This window comes from Sceloporus occidentalis, unplaced genomic scaffold, assembly GCF_023333645.1.
Source record: "Sceloporus occidentalis isolate IW3139 unplaced genomic scaffold, rSceOcc1.0.p SCAF_11, whole genome shotgun sequence".
Lineage (NCBI taxonomy): Eukaryota > Metazoa > Chordata > Lepidosauria > Squamata > Phrynosomatidae > Sceloporus > Sceloporus occidentalis.
This window is the reverse complement of record NW_028316991.1, coordinates 17,314,661-17,331,789: the sequence shown is the minus strand read 5'-3', so window position 1 is coordinate 17,331,789 and position 17,129 is coordinate 17,314,661. Positions and strand designations below refer to the sequence as shown.

Genomic DNA, 17,129 nt, shown 5'->3' with positions numbered 1-17,129 from the left:
GTGCTCAGTGCCTGTTGCCACCAAGTCTTGCTGCAGGTCTTTTCCAGTTACTCAAGGTTTTTTCTCAACCTGCCTTCTTAGAAATCTGGTTGCCCTGTCCAGGTAGTGTAACCAATGCACCTTTAACTTTTACTATATATAGTATATTAAAAAAGCTGCATATTCTCTTTAACATTAGCATATCCTCTGTATGTGCCTCTTCTTTACTCAATTAACAGGGAAACTAATGAGAAAGTTTATTTTAATAATAAAAAAGAGTTAAGATGTTGCCTTCAAACATATCTATAGAACAGAGTATAACAGAAAATTGAATTTTTCAGCCTATTCTTTTTGAAAATGTACTAATCTCCCTAAACTGTGATCATAAGGATGAATAACTTGTTCCCTTCTATGATAGGTTCTAAAGCGCACTAGACTAGCTGCATAAAAAAAACCCTATTTCAATCCATTTTTCTGACTAGAAGACAACAATGCAAGCAGGGAATAGTGCTTGTGTTAACAAAGTGATCCAGGCAATTGATACAATACAATGGATTCGTATTAGTCTAATAGTCTGTCAAAAGAATATTTGTGTTTGAGAGAACAATGAACCATGTAATAGATTTTTAACACTCTCAAGCAGTTTCACAAAAAATGTCAGCTAAAGATTTATTTCTTGTTGATGTGACAGAGCTTTTGTCCGATGTTTGGTGAAAAGATAAAGGGGAGGAAGGAACAGATCGTTCTGAGTATGTCAAACTTGCTTCTTGCGGGATAAACTGTCTCAAGATAAATTTTAGAAATCAGTACAATTTCAGTGGGTGTAATCCCAGATTGAGCGGCCCTGCTGTCTCTTTATGTACATGTATTGACGGCTGTGACAGGGTATGCTGCTTGACCTCCAGATGATTGTCAGTCTGACTGCTCAGAATAAGGTCATGATCTGTGTGAGGTATTGCATGAGTCTCAACATCCTGCCATGAGCTGCAATCTATTGAATGAAGTGGTCTCTATAAGCATTTGTCTGGATTGACTCAGAGTCTCCTGGTGAAGTGCTGCTTCTCTAGGTCTCTAGGACAATCTCCTTTTGGTCATGCTCACTCCCCCTGGCCATCCTCTGCCTACTCCATGCCCACTTTCCCCAGATTGTGCTGTCTAGCCTTGCCCTTACATGAAGCCACTTCAAGAGGGAGAGCTCTAGCTAGCCAACCCTGGGAGGTTCCATGTATTTCTAAGCGTCCATTTGGCAAGCAAGATACCCTACAGCTCAGAGAGCAGAGGGTGCCCTGAGGCCTGAGTGTGACTCAGGCACCAAGGGAGCATAGAGGAGGAAACATATGTGCCACCACAGCGCTTATACAGTGTATTAAAAGATGTTTCGCTGTAATTAATTTAAACCTCTCTTTGAATATCTGACTGCGTTTTCATGTCCAGCCATTCTGTACTCTCAGTTGTTGAAGTTGACTGATGCTGGCACGGGCTTCCCATACGTTGCTGATCTAACCAAAGCTAATTAAATCATTTTTATATCTTGACTTAATAAATCACATTTAATTTCTTGAACATGTGAACGTAACGGTACTCTCCAGCACAGATGAAGGCTGCAGCATCTGTGGAGTGGATATTGCGGCAGGGGCAGCGAAGAGTGCAAGAACATATGGATATACTTCTAAGCAGACTGCAGTGGCAACTCTACTTGGATCAATTTGAGTTTACCTGGCAGGGACAACAATACACGCTTACTGTACTCCTACATGGTTATTTGTATACTCCTACTTTATAACATGCTCAGGCAGCAATGCCATCCTTAACATGTCAAGTGTATCATTATATTGATGACAGAATGATCAAATGGATGCAAAGTGGGGAAGAAAAATCCAGGCTGGGAATATGTATTAAATGGGAAAACACTGGGGACGACTGACATGGAAAAGGACTTAGGAGTTTTAGTTAACAGTAAATTTACCTGTAGCGACCAGTGTCAGGCAGCTGCTGCTAAGGCAAATAAAATCATGGGGTGCATCAAAAGGGGCATAGATGCCCACGACAAGGAAATAATTCTACCCCTGTACAAGTCACTAGTCAGACCACACATGGAATACTGTGTACAGTACTGGGCACCAGTGTACAAGAAAGATATAGTGGAGCTGGAGAGGGTTCAAAGACGGGCAACCAGAGTAATAAGGGGAATGGGAGGACTACAGTACCCAGAAAGATTATCAGAATTGGGGTTATTTAGTTTGGAAAAAAGACGGCTTAGGGGGGACTTAATAACTATGTATAAATATATAAGGGGACAGTACAGAGATCACTCCCAGGACCTATTTATACCCAGGACTGTATCTATAACAAGGGGACATCCTCTACGGCTGGAGGAAAGAAGGTTTCTACACCAGCACAGACGGGGGTTCTTTACAGTAAGAGCGGTGAGATTATGGAAGTGGTAATGGTAAACTCAATAAAAGAGTTCAAAAGGAGCCTGGACGTGTTTCTTGAAAGCAATAATATTACAAGTTATGGATATTAGATTAATAGGGACAGAACCAGAGCCGGCCTTAGGTGTTCTGGCGCCCTGTGCGGACTACTCCTCTGGCGCCCCCCCATCCCAAAAAAAGAAAGGAATAAAAACTTGTAACAAAACTTGTAACAAAACCCCAATCACTATATACTACGCCAAACATTGATGTGGTGTAGGCCTACCACTTCATTGTCTGGCTTAGTAGTAGGGATGCACCGAAACGAATTCTGGACTGAAACCGAAAGTGCAGCATTTACCTGGCCAAAACCGAATATGACCCCCCCAACACCATAAAAAATCTAACACTTTTATTTAAAGTAAGTAACACACCAAAATAGGACAAAACAATTAAATAATATTATATATATATATATAAATATATATATATAAAGTCCAAAAATAGTTACCGGCACTCCAGGGACTTTCCAAATAACCACACAAACAACTTCGGTTTTCAAGTCTATATATATCATATATATATATGATTAACAGCAATCACATTCCTATCATGCCCAGGCATACCCAGATTCCAGGATTTACTCGCAGACTTGGCATGATAGGAGTATGATTGCCCTATCTACCCCTTCTCACTCCCTTCTCCCTATCTACCCCCTTTCCCCTGTCTCACTCCCTTCTCCCTATATACGCCCTCCTAACTATCTACCCTTTCCCTCTTTGAAGTTCACTTACCTTTCAGGAGTCCTGCGTTGGGGGTGCAAGGCCTCTGCCTCCCAGCTCTGCCACTGTATGGAACAGTATAGAATGATGGGAGTTATGATGTACTTTTAGAGCATAATTAGATCATGAAAAAGACATTGGAAATGGTACAGCATAACACCCATCACTCTCACACACTTACCAATCCACACATATACTAATCCACACGCATACCAATCCACACGCATACCAATCCACACGTATACCAATCCACACGTATACCAATCCACACGTATACACTAATCCACACATATATACCAATCCACACACATACCAATCCACACGTATACCAATCCACACATATATACCAATCCACACATATATACCAATCCACACACATATACACTAATCCACACACATATACACTAATCCACACATATATACCAATCCACACATATATACCAATCCACACATATACACTAATCCACACATATATACCAATCCACACATATATACCAATCCACACGTATATACCAATCCACACATATATACCAATCCACACATATATACCAATCCACACACATACCAATCCACACATATATACCAATCCACACACATACCAATCCACTCTCACTGAATGCTTTCCTACCTTTCCTCTTTTCTCCTTACAGCTCCTTTTCCTCCTCTTCGTTCTTCTTCTTCAGTTCTTCTATCTTCTGTCTTCTTCCGGGTCAGAGGGCACGGACAGCGGTGGGCGCGGATTCAGTGTTGTGCGCCGGAATCTGACTACAAACCCCGGCGCACAGCAGCTGTTGCCGCGCGGATCACAAGGGAGCGGTATCGGAGGTCTTTAACAGACCTCCGGCTCCCTTGAGTGATGTTAAGCCGGGTTCAAGGGAGATCCTTGAACCGGCTTAAAATCACTCAAGGGAGCCGGAGGTCTGTTAAAGACCTCCGATACCGCTCCCTTGTGAGCCTGCTCCTCCAGCGGCGGACATTACTGTCCGTCTCTGGAGGGGTGCCGGATGCCCCCCTGATGAGCGCCCCCCCCCCCGCTAGGTCGCACAGGTCGCACACCCCAAAGGCCGGCCCTGGACAGAACGTTGATCCAGGGATTTATTCTGATTGCCATATTTGGAGTCGGGAAGGAATTTTCCCCCTGGTATGGGGCAATTGGCATCTGCTTCATAAGGGTTTTTTTGCCTTCCTCTGGATCAACACGGTAGGGACACAATATGTATATAGGTTGAACTTGATGGACTTTGGTCTTTTTTCAACCTTATGAACTATGTTACTATGTAAAGTTGGGGGGGGCATCAATAAAATACAAGGGTTTGTACAACAAGTCAAATTTCTGAGTATAGTATGGATCTAAAAAAAAACATAATCAACCTGTTTTGGACACCATAGTAAATCGTGAAAGAAGCCCAAGCTCTATTAGGTATCTTTGGATTTTGGAGGTCCTTTGTTCCTCACCTAGGCATCAAATTGTAACCGATCTGTAATGTGATTAGAAAAATACCCTATAATTACCACAGCTCTTATTGGGATCCCCCTATATCTATTTTGTCAGTATTTGTAGTACTTAATAAAAGATAACTTTTAAACCACATAAACCAATTTTAATTTGTGGTTTTCACACATCACAAATATAATTATTATTAAATATATATTAAATAATATCGCCCGTAATTTAAAATTACAAGTACTTCTGATCACAAATATAAAAATACAGAGAATTCATCTGAAAAATATAAAAGTAAATATATTTACTATGAAATCATTGGCATCATTATATACTGAGTCTCAGTAACATAATTTAAAACAATATATCGTGTCTACAGTGACTGCGCTCGCCAGCGAACTTCCTCTACCAAGATGGCGTCTTAGAGACGTCATGACGTACAACGCAGGCGGACGCTCTTTCCCGGCCTCTCGTCATCTTTGTGGTGACGCCGCCTCCGTTGGGTGCCCTTTTTATTTTGTCAGTAAACATCCTGCGGATTTGAAAGCGGCGTTTGGGCGGCCGGAAGGCGCATGACCGCCATCTTGTTTATTTGAGTCGATCTGGGAGCGAGAAAAAAGGAGGGAGGCAACGGCGGTCGCCCTGAGGAGGGACCGGAATACGGTGCCAGCGCTGTGCGGTGAGTACTGAGTGGCCGAGGCTGTATAGGGTGGGAGGATGAGATGCGGGGAGCGGCCTGGGCGGTTTCCGAGCCCCAACAGAGGCTCGTCTAATATGGCGGGCCCCATGTAGAGGGTTTCGGTGGAGGCCGCGCTCTGCCTGCCTGCTGGCTGTTCTAATGTCCCATGCGGCAGTGGTCGCCGAAGAGCTATACAGGGGCCGGCGCTGCTGGAGGAGTATAGGCCGGACTTGTCCCGCCCAGTTCATAGACTTGGTTTTCGGGCAGTGGCTGTTGTCAAAGTATAATCCCGGCGCTGTAGAGCGCAGGAGCGGAGACCCACGCGTGTTACCGCCTGCCACTCTGTGATTTGCGTGTCTGACACGACTGAATAAATCGCGGGTAGTTATCGCCCCAGTTTGATACCGGGCACCTCATGTTTCTATGTGCAGTCTGTGGGGTTTATTCCTCAAAGCGGGGCTTGACAGAGGAGTTGTGGGTTTAACTTTATTATGGCGGTTTCTCTGTGCTGCCCCGTACAATGTATAATACAATGTATTAGGAATAAAAATCGCTAATTTAACGATACATCTCCCAGGGCCAACTAAACTCTTCCTGCAGCAGAAGCTTGGCCATTCATAACGTCTGGTGATGCCCCAATTCTCCTGTCAGCCTGCTCCTTAGTGAATAAACCCCTTCCTGTCTGCTGAAGCCCTGCATGCTGAGCGGGAAACTTAACTTTACATCTTCCATATGCTTGCCTTTAACTGTATAAGTGCTGTCAGTAAGCCTCATACTGCAATGACGGCATTGATTGTGTTAAAAGTACTTTTGGCGTCCCTGTGTTTATGTAAAGTTTTGCATGCGGCTGCATGTGTTGCGTGTTTACCTGTCGTATGTTTTGTGTATTTGGGGCCTCACACGTAACACTGATGTTTCAGGACAGTGACGTGTTTATATAACATGCATGTATAATCTAAAGGTTGGCGCTCGTGTTTAAGTAACGGCCCAAAAGTGCGGCGATCGCAAGCTGCCGTGTGTTGCTTTGTGCCGGTTTACCCTTTCGTTTTTGCCATAAGAAGCTTATATAGAGACCCTGCAGCCCGTGAGCCGAGTCCCTGTGGCATGTATTATAAAAGCGCTCTCAGCAGTGCTGTATCCAGCTAAATCTACATGGCAAGCTGACAAAGGGGGTTATTCACTAAAGGGAGCGTTGTGGTTTTAACACCCTGACGTCGCAGTTCATTGTAAAGGACTGACAGTGGCAGGTTCGTGCTGCAAGAAGTACTCGGCTGGCCCTGTATAATTCAATGTGCTCAACTAAAAATCTCACTGACTTAACTATACATCATATAGGGCCTGCAGTAGAGGTTCACCGGGGTTGGACCTTCATAATGTATAGTTAAGTGGGTCGCTAAACTGCTTCTAAGTGTTTTCTTGTCTTAAAGCTTTTGTGTAAATGAAGTTTGTGTCGCATGTGATGACGGATGGGGATGAAGACTTTAGCTGTGTCCATGTTTATATTGATGGCTGCGCCTGGATTTTCCTGTCCCCAGTCCGCCCCCCCCCCCCTCGGTGAAGTACGTGGTGTGTACTCGGGGCAGTGTGCTTGTGCGTTTCGCTTTTACAATAACCAGGCGAATTAAAGCATTTGGAAAGTGTTTCTGGTTTCATTGGGGGGGGGTGAGTTTTGGGGCGAATAGCTCCGGTGTGTTGAGTCGTTATTTTGAGTGTTTGCATTAGTATAGAGTAACACTTGGTACGTTCCGACTGGTGTTTGAGACGCGGGGCTATTATCGCACCGTCGTCGTAGTGGGTGGGAGTCGGGTGTGGCGGCCTTTTTTTCAGTATAGTGGGGTGTTTTTAGAACACTTGGCTTCTGGGCAGTGAAATGTTTCTATAAACATTTAACGCGGTGACAGGGACTGTTTAACAAGTAGGTTTTCTGACTATACTGCATATAAATATAGAAGCCCCCTTCTGATTCTTATTTAAGCAGCAGAGTACTAAAGGGGCCGTTATTGTATTCACCTCGTGTCACCTCCGTGGCCGGCTGATGTTTAACACATTGGTGCCTGGACTGGTTTTCAGTACCCCACAAGTGTCATGAAGCTGCTTCTCTGGCTGTTTGTGTTACTCACGCTGAGTGCTGGTTTTGGATGTTATTACCGCAGTTAGGAGTCGCGTTTCATGCCGGGTAGTCATTTACTGTCACTTCATTGATGGCTTTCACAGTTGTTGGTATTCTGTGAGCCGGCTGCCGTTACCGGTACAGATAGGACTGGGCACCAATATGTGTTCAGATTCACCCCGAAGTGTTTGATATCAGGGTCTTTCACACAGATCTCTACAAACCTAACCTGTGTGTTCCTTTCTCTGTGTACAGGTGTATTGTCCAAGGGGCCATCCATGGACTGCTGCTGCAAACAATGTCCCTTTTCTTTACATCTGGCATTAGTGTTTTCCTAGAGCCAGTCACACGCAGTCCCTTAAACTGCCAGATGAAGTGATTTATGATTCCAGGACCCCACTGTTTGAGTCTAGTGACAGACAGACAGACGCTGGTTGGCATTTTGCGTGGTGATTTTGGTTTTTGTGCAGTCTGGTGCTATGTTTTGGAGAAGATGAGTCTGGCGATTGCGCGGCCGCGTGCTTCTCTACACCGGTTGCGTTTCTGAAGCATTGATTCTGGTGCGTGAGATCTAGTGAGTTTGAAGCGTTGCCCGTCTGTGCTAGGAGGATAGTAACCGAGCTCTTCCATGGTTTCTGGTGTGTTCCTGAATCGCCATAGTAACCGGTTGTTTGGTCAGTCAGCTGTCTGCCGTAATGATAAACTTTACTGGGCCGTGTGGCTGTTCCTTTAATCTCCATGCAGACATTTTTGTATTTTTTTTTTTTATTCTTTAGATCCTGCTGTAAATATAATGTGAGGATGTTTTTAGTTTACCAAGCTGACCCTTGCGATGTGGTGGCGGTTAACAAAGTGAGGGGCTGCTTGAAGAACCCAAAAAGCTGTCCGGAAAGTGTCCTGGTGGAAGTCGCCCCCATCGGCGGGACTTGTTGAAGCCGGTGCATTACCGATAAACGCGGGTGGAAAGGCAGAAACGTTGGAGATGAATCCAAATATCTTGTTTGCATGCGAGTAAAGTTAATGTAAAACGTGCACTCGGCAGTCATGGGCTGTGAAGTGCATATGGTGGCCGCTGGTCCCTTTTACTGTCCTGTAACGAATTGTACTGTTACGTGCAAAATGACATCTCTTGATTTTGCTAATTGCACGTGACTAGTGCTGAGCGAAAACACCGCTGCCTTATTCTTCCTGGGTATTCTAACGAATAACGTAGAACGTGGCGCTCCTTAAATGAAAACGCTAATGAATCATTTGACTAACTTGTGGGAAAGGGGGGACTAATTATCAGTTTCTGTTTAATCTTATTCTGTTGCCGTTACAGAAATGGATAAAGGTGATTGCTCATGGGAGATAAATTGTTTGATGTTCTCCAGCAAATACCTGAATTCCTCTGCAACGCTTACTAATTGCTATAAGTACAATAACATTTGGGATTTACCAATAGTGCCATATAGTATGTTAGATCCAGAAAGCATCTTCTATATAGATGATAGATCTATCAATTAATCTTGAGTTTGAGAGCTGTAACAATTACTGTATTGCCAAGTGTTTATGGTGTAATTGTGATGTTGCTTGGAGTTGTTGCCATCGTGTGATATCTCATGGTTCCTTGGCTTTATATTATGGTATATGCGTAGTATTTGTAGAGCTCAGGTACAGCCAGCAGCTTTCAAATAACAGCGATTATTTCTTTTAATATAATGTCATTAACCAAGTACATTTTCCTTTCTCCTCAGGTCTATTCCTTTGTTTTTAATCTAATCCGGGAAAAATGTTCTACGCGCACTTTGTTTTGAGCAAGAGGGGGCCGCTAGCCAAAATTTGGCTAGCGGCCCATTGGGACAAGAAGCTGACCAAAGCCCATGTGTTTGAGTGCAACTTGGAGAGCAGCGTGGAGAGTATTATTTCACCCAAGGTGTGTAAAATTACCGTGATGTCATTTTCTGCAATGCATTGAGTCACGCCAGCAGTTATATGTGCTGCCAGGGGCAACAAGCCTGCATTATCTGTGTTTACAACGGAATTCTTATGTAACTAAGACTTGGGTATCAGAGTAGTTTTGGAAGTTCTTAAATTCTTCATTTGTAATAAAGTCTGTAAATTCAGCTACATCTGTCGCGAGACACAGCTGTGCCTGTTGCCCAAATCGCAGTAGAGATGTAAGCTGCACACTGGATGCCCTAATGAATATATAACTTTTACACACTTCTGCTCTGATTTATATAGCATCATTTGTCAATTACAGGTAAAGATGGCTCTCCGAACTTCTGGGCATCTTCTCTTGGGTGTTGTTCGAATCTACCACCGGAAAGCAAAATATCTTCTTGCTGACTGTAACGAAGCTTTCATCAAAATTAAGATGGCTTTTCGTCCTGGTAAGCACTTTTTAACATAAATTATATTTTCATAATAGATACTGGTGGGGTATTGTGAAGAGTAACATCCATTAATAAGAGTCTGCCAGTTGAATGGAGAATTTCCATGACTAGTAGTCGCTCCAGTCTTTGTATGAAGAATGTTACTGTAGGCAGAAGGCAGCAGTCTGGCTGTGGTGTGTTTTTTTTTTTTTTTTTTTTTTTTTTTTTTTTTTTTTTTTGCATAATCGATCCAGTATAGTAGGCTGATCTTATTGCAGTTGTACAATTTATCCCAGTAGACACGGGTAAGATGTTGAGTGTATGTCGGGTACATGACCACACGGCATTATTTGTTTGTAGGTGTTGTGGATTTGCCAGAAGAGAACAGAGAAGCTGCTTATAACGCCATCACGCTGCCAGAGGAGTTCCATGACTTTGACCAGCCATTACCGGATTTAGAGTAAGCAAAGCCCGTCATGCTCACGTCACCTCTCCCCCAAAAAGTTGAGGCAATTAATAGAACATATAACCCTGCCAATAGAACATGTACCGACCCTGCTGCTACCCAAAACATAGATGGTTATAAAAAAATAGACGGTATGGGGCCGATCACTCGTTTATACAACTGAGCAGTGAGGAAGGCTTTCAGTAATATGCCCGCCTCTAATGAGCACTGCGTTCCCAAATGGGGTTAAGGGTAAAAACAGCCTAATGTATATAACATCTAACTTTTTTTCCTCTCCAAGTGACATTGATGTGGCCCAGCAGTTCAGCTTGAACCAGAGCAGAGTGGAAGAGATCACAATGAGGGAAGAAGTTGGTAACATCAACATCCTGCAAGACAATGATTTTGGTTTGTATATCTTTAACTTCATATGCATACATCCATACCAAGCTGCAAAAATGTCTGGTTTCCCAGCAGCAAGCAAATGTGCGTTTGCTTAAGTGAAGTACATTTTACAAGTGAGTGCACAAAATAGATCTGTAGTGCCGTTTACAGACAAATATATATATAGAATCTGTTATAAACCATTGGATACACCATGGCATCAATTATTTTACTTCCTATTGGTAGCATTTGAATTACTTCACCCCACTAAATTATTTAGTTACTAGTCAGACGATTAAATCTATTACGCTCAGTCTTTTTAAACCTCATGTGTGAAAATGGAGAAACAAACTGCAATCTGGTTTAGTTTCGGTAAATAGATGTACTTATGCTAAAAGCAGTTAAGGTGACAATTTTGGATCGTTGCAGGAAGTGACAGGGATAAAGGATCTGATGCTCTATTGACAGCATATGAGTACTCCCTCTTATTTTGGATATTTTTGTAAACTCAACCTCTGGTCAAGGCTTTAACAGAGTTTCTTCTGACAGGTGACTTTGGAATGGATGACAGGGAGATGTTGCGTGATGGCAGTGCCTTTGAAGATGACATGTTGGTAAGCACCAGTTCCTCCAACCTCTTGTTGGAGCCGGAGCAAGGTACCAGTCAGCTGAACGAGAAGAGCAACCACCTGGAATATGATGAGCAGTACAAAGACGACAACTTTGGAGAAGGAAATGATGGAGGAATTCTAGGTATTTGAGATCTTCTCGTTTGGGTAAAGCCAAGTGTAGACTACATGCACATTTTTAAGGTGAAAAGGAATTGTTCTATAGCATGTATATCTGGAGCGAGTTCAGATGAAAGCAAAAGTGACCATATAAAGACATGGATGTCGTGTAACATGACGATATTGTCATTCTAATGGCTATCTGCGTCGAATTTATATGCAAGGATAAAAACGAAACGTGAAAACCACATTAACTATTGCACTATTTCACTTGGACAATCCTTTGCCATTTTGGCATGTAGCTTTGAGAGATTGCTATTAGTCCAGACTTGTGCAGTACTGAGGGTTTTTCTTCCTCCATTTTCAGATGATAAACTGTTAAGCAATGACGGAGGAGGCATCTTTGATGACCCACCAGCTATCCCTGATGAAGGCGTCGCAATGCCTGCACAGCCTCCCCATGACGACGATATGGATGACGATGACATTGTTTCAAGTGGGTGCTCTGCAAATATGCACAAATATACCTAAACCAGTAGAATCGTTGCAACAAGCTGAAATGTTACGTTTATTGTAGTGGGCGGACCAGATAGTCCAGATTCTGTTGATCCAGTGGAACCCATGCCAACAATGACAGATCAGACTACATTGGTGCCCAATGAAGAGGAAGCTTTTGCCCTGGAGCCTATTGACATCACAGGTGTGTGTTTTGGGTTTTTGTCTCCAACCCCCCCCCCCCCCTGCATTTGTAAAACTGCTCATTAAATGTATATTTGGAGACCCCGTCCCTCTATAGCTTTTACATTGTCTATCTCTTCTAATAAATCTCTTATCCAATGTAATTCTTAGTCAAGGAAACCAAGGCCAAGAGGAAGAGGAAGCTGATTGTGGACAGTGTTAAGGAGTTGGATAGCAAAACCATTCGTGCTCAGTTGAGTGACTATTCTGACATTGTCACTACCCTGGACCTTGCACCCCCCACAAAGAAACTGATGATGTGGAAGGAGACAGGTGGTGTTGAGAAGCTCTTTTCCTTACCTGCTCAGCCTTTGTGGAATGTCAGACTACTGAAGGTACTATAACCATCAATACTTGCCTTTTTAATTTTAGCTAATAACTCTTTAGTTTGTCTAACAATTTCTTTAAAACATCATGTAAAGTGCAATTTAATAAGGTTGGAAAGGAAAAAAATGCTAGATTATACAGCTGTTTTTGTGCCGACCTTATTTTCCACACTTTTTTGGTGTGTTTTTAGCTTTTTACACGCTGTCTTACACCTGTTGTACCGGATGAGCTCCGCAAGAGAAGGAAAGGTGGAGAAGCTGACAATCTGGATGAGTTCCTTAAAGAATTTGAGAACCCAGAAGTTCCGAGGGAGGAAATGAGGCAACAGGATGTTATTGGTTAGTGTTCCACTGTAATTGGCTTTAATAGGGTATAACACTAAAGATTGATGTAATGGGGAACAATGTATTATAAGCCACTATGTACCTACGCTCTATGCAGAAGTATACGTTAGAAGGACTGATCGTAACGTGTCTGTGTTGAAATGGTTTGTAACATTTTGCTTAATGTGTTTATATCCTTGCAGATCAGCCCATCCTGGAAGAGGCTAGTCGTCTCCAGGAGTCTTTGATGGAAGGAAGCCGGACTCAGATGGATGAAACTGTGATGCCTCCTCCACCTCCTCAGCAAGGCGTCAAACGTGATTCGCAACAAATGGAACCAGAGCCTGTAATGCCGGTAAGACGCTCGCAAATCCTGTATGCAGAACGGGTTATTTTACTTCTGATCTTGGGAAAACGTGTTTCTTTGGGGTGTTTTTTTTGTAATTTGTGAAGCTGACATTTCATTGATTAAGCACACGTTAATCAAAATGACCCTGTAGTTACTAAGCCAAACTAGTGATCTTTGATCGCATTGCAGCTCTGTGAACTGTAATTTTGCACTGACAAACTTCCTTTTTCTGAATACCTGAAGGCTCCCAATTTCAGCTATATTTTTGTGATCATAATTTTGTCTTCCCGCTTAAAGACCACATTATGACAAAGCTTAGTGAAGTCCGTTCCTCCGTAGACTTGGCGTCTGAAACACACAAACTACCCGTTTTGAAAAGTTTATGTAAAACTAGTAACAAATGTAGACGTTCCTAAGAACAGATTGAGGTTTTGGAACTAACCTAGAAATATCAGATAGCTGAAACCTTCCTCTGCTGCCCATCCTCTCAGACATGTAATAAATCACGCCGACTGTATCCGCGCCGTACAAGTCACATAATGGGTTTTTTTGTTTAAAATGGAACATAACAGCAGCTTAATCTAATATACTTAAAACATCACAACTTTGTATCTGGTAGCACATTTTTATTTTTCCTCTTACTCCAATACATTTGGGCTAGTGCTCTAGCACTATGGCTATTAATGTCATAATCCTAGCTTTTAAGTAGCGTTATGATGCAAGCCACATAAATCACACCTAAAATCATGGCTTTTTTTTCTTATGGTATTTTACTGCCAAGGTTGTAAGCTCACCAGAGCAGGACCCCCTTTTCTGCTTGAATGTTGTAAATTTTAAATTGTCTTCATTTCACTGTCCTGTGGCTTTCTGTAAGGAAAATTAGGTATAAGAAAGGAGCACAAAATAGATTTAACATAAAACAAATGCACAAATGACTTATTAGGTTTTTATTTCTGCTGTTGCCTGAATTCTTTATTGGCTTTTGCTGAAAAACACTCCTCTCCAATAAGTTCTGAAAATGTATGCATTTATATTTAACATTTGCTATAGTTTTTATTCTGACATGTATGTTTTTCTGTTTCTTTTGATTAGCAACCAGAGCCGCAGATAGAAATGCCCCCAATGGAACTCCCCCCAGAGGAGCCTCAGAACCTCAATGAGCTCATCCCAGAACTCAACCTTCTACGAGAGAAAGAAAAGGATGAGGAGGAGGAGGAAGAAGAGGTATTTGGATGGGGATTTAGCGCATGGATTTAAGTTTGTTTGTTTTTTTTTTGTTTTGTTTTTTTGTTTTATATAGCGCCATCAAATTGCTTAGCGCTGTACAATGGGTAGACGGGACATAACAAGTAGTATGTAACATAACAATCTGACTTGCAGAAACAGGTGAGGAGCGCCTGGCTCAAAAGAGCTTACAATCTAGATGGATTTAGGGTGTATTACACAAGAGGTAAAAGTGCCAGTGTGCTCCATCAGCCGCACTAGTGTAAGTATTGCATTAGAGGGACTAGGAGAGATGAGCTAAGGGAATATGCAGGGCGTTGGTGTGCTATGTTGTAAGCGTCCTTAAAGAAGTGGGTCTTGAGGGATTTTTTTTTTTTTGAAGGAATAAAGGCCGGGGTAGAGCATTCCAGAGGATAGGGGCAGCCCTTGAGAAATCTGGTAAGCGGGCATGAGAGCTAGAAATCAGAGAGGATAGGAGATCATTGGATGAGCGGAGAGACCGGTTAGAGATGAGTGAGGAGATGTAGGGGGTGCTGTGAAGGGCTTTGAAAGTAAGAGTGAGGATTTTGAAATGAGTTATTAGCTTTTTACAGCTGTTACCTCAATTGTTTTATTCACTTGGGTGTTTCACTGTATTCAGATGCTTGTACATCACCGTATGATTTGTACACTTGTTAGCTGTGTAACCCTCAGTCTTCTGCATTGTGACGTTCTTGGCTCAAGCTGCAAACTGCTGCTTTAAATATGAAGCATCGATAGGAACCTGGCACCACTTGTGTGCGTCGCTGCTTGCCATTCTCAAATGACACAATGGTACAATGTAATTGTTCTTCCAAGCCAGCTTGGAACATCTGTGATTTTTAACATCTCAATAAAGAATCTGCTGTGCTAAATATTTTTTCAGCAAAGAGACAGGAGACCCGTTTACTGCGTATCAGACAAGCGGGTAGTTTAGAACGAGTGCCTGGTGCTCTCGGGACGCTGAGAAATATGAATTAATCTTCAAGTTCAGTTATCTTATGAATATTAATCAGAGCTTGCGGCTGGCTTCCTAACTGCTGTTTTTCTTACCGAAGGAGGAGGATGCTACAGGAACCGAACAGGATCAGGAGGAGAGACGATGGAACAAGAGAACCCAGCAGATGCTACATGGGCTTCAGGTACTGAGACTCTTGCTCGTCCTTTCCGCTGTTTCAATGGGGCTTACAGATGTTTCATAGAAATAGTTTCTAGTTGAGTGTTTTGTATCTCTGTTCCCACCTGACTTGGTAACCTGAATGCCTTGGTCTCTGGAGGCGTCAGGTTTGGCAAATAATTGGGTCTAAAGGACCGTATTCTGCTCTTCAGACAGAGGGAAGCAACTTTTTGGCTCTACCCGCTCTACTCCCTGCCACTCCTGCCTTTCATTCTTGGGGAAACCCAAGTTAAGCCTTCTAAGTTGCAATGTATGGAAAACCACAGACCGAAATGTACATATATTGCATAGAAATTGTTGAAGGGCCAAGGTTCTTTGACTTTCGCAGTAGACTTAATGTACTAAGTGGAACCAATTAATCTCTTCTGGGTGTCCTGTATGTTTATTACTACTTGTGCCATTAAGTCCTTTCACTCATCTGCTGGCCCGTATGACATCTTCAGTTTTTATTTTTCTGCAGAGAGTTCTTGCTAAAACCGGAGCGGAATCCATCAGTTTGCTTGACTTGTGCAGAAACACAAACCGCAAGCAAGCGGCAGCAAAGTTTTACAGTTTCCTTGTACTTAAAAAGCAGCAAGCCATAGAGCTGACCCAGGAGGAGCCTTACAGCGACATCATCGCCACACCAGGACCAAGATTTCATATCGTGTGACCTGTCAAAATATCCATGGACCTTTTTTTTTTATGCTGGAGCAGGATGCATAGCATGGCAGAGCAGTATAGAAAAGGCTTCTCCAACACCCATTTGGGTCAAACGATGTCATGTTGGTGATCTGGCCCTTCCTTCCCCCTGCTTACGTTTATTTTAATGTATGTACAAAAGTTTGCCTTTTTTATTTTCTTTAAGTGTGACAATTTTTATGCGATATAAATGTGGTTGGGATGGTTTTTATTCAGCAGACACCATATTTCTCCAGAATTCTCGTTTTTTGACCGCTCTCATGCTGTAACAGTTGTGTGCAGTACTGGAAAATGGAATTCCGAGGGTTACTGAATAGCTTTCATACCACGCCAAACGGTCACTTTCATTTTATCAACGACTTAAATACTATAATAGTTAAAGACTAGTGACCCTTGAGTAAAATTTTAACATCTTTACTGGTGCCTGCAAAATGTTTGTGCTCATGTTTTACATTTTATGCTCAAGAACCTTTTAGTGAATATTTCTTTATTTTAAACCACATCTTTTGCCTGAAGCTCAAAGATGGCCAAATCTATAGCCTCGTAGTACCTGCCGTCAGCTTGTAGAATGCTTAGTGGCTTTTGTTCACTTTTTTTTGATTTGTTACATATGTAGTTATTAAGGACTTAATTACTTCAAGGTGCCGACGCAGGTATTGGACAACTCCCAAAAACGACTGTTCCTCATAAACCTCAACCTAAATCAGTGCAGTTTTTTTTTTCCTGTTGCCATCTATATTTAGCAAGCAAAAGAACGTTTTCAAGAAACGCTACTCTTTGTGCCTGGGATAGTTAACTCTTATCTGTCAGTAATAAGATGAAAGCGATTCTCTAAGTGTACCTGTTGCGGTAGGACTTTCCTTCAAAAGTGCCGTAAAGCAGTTTGCTGAACTTTACCGGAAAGCTTGTTTTGTGTTAAGCTACTTTCTCTGAATTGAAAATGGTTCTTTCAGGTTGCCGCTATGTTGGA

The 17,129-nt window shown here is 42.5% G+C and overlaps 1 protein-coding gene across 3 annotated transcripts; it reads left to right on the top strand.

The window, feature by feature from the left end:
• Positions 1 to 9,179: 9,179 nt before the first annotated feature.
• On the top strand, positions 9,180 to 16,130 carry LOC149305641 (double-strand-break repair protein rad21 homolog). 3 transcript variants are annotated; one of them, XM_089477393.1, is made up of 14 exons: positions 9,180 to 9,323; positions 9,654 to 9,783; positions 10,126 to 10,225; positions 10,512 to 10,618; positions 11,144 to 11,347; positions 11,690 to 11,818; positions 11,900 to 12,022; positions 12,172 to 12,395; positions 12,578 to 12,725; positions 12,914 to 13,065; positions 13,384 to 13,386; positions 14,152 to 14,283; positions 15,360 to 15,443; positions 15,939 to 16,130. In XM_089477393.1, exons 1-14 carry the CDS (start codon positions 9,180 to 9,182, stop codon positions 16,128 to 16,130), a joined length of 1,872 nt encoding a protein of 623 aa, XP_089333519.1. The 3 variants fall into 3 exon arrangements, with proteins under 3 accessions (XP_089333519.1, XP_089333522.1, XP_089333520.1); XM_089477396.1 differs by lacking the exon at positions 13,384 to 13,386 and having other exon boundaries at positions 14,161 to 14,283; XM_089477394.1 differs by lacking the exon at positions 13,384 to 13,386.
• Positions 16,131 to 17,129: the final 999 nt, after the last annotated feature.

Excerpts from the sequence above, each read along its gene's own strand:
- LOC149305641 (XM_089477393.1), top strand. The coding sequence starts at position 9,180 with ATGTTCTACGCGCACTTTGTTTTGAGCAAGAGGGGGCCGCTAGCCAAA. Across the intron at positions 11,348-11,689 it reads AAATGATGGAGGAATTCTAG|ATGATAAACTGTTAAGCAAT; the intron begins GTATTTGAGATC and ends CTCCATTTTCAG. Across the intron at positions 15,444-15,938 it reads AGATGCTACATGGGCTTCAG|AGAGTTCTTGCTAAAACCGG; the intron begins GTACTGAGACTC and ends ATTTTTCTGCAG.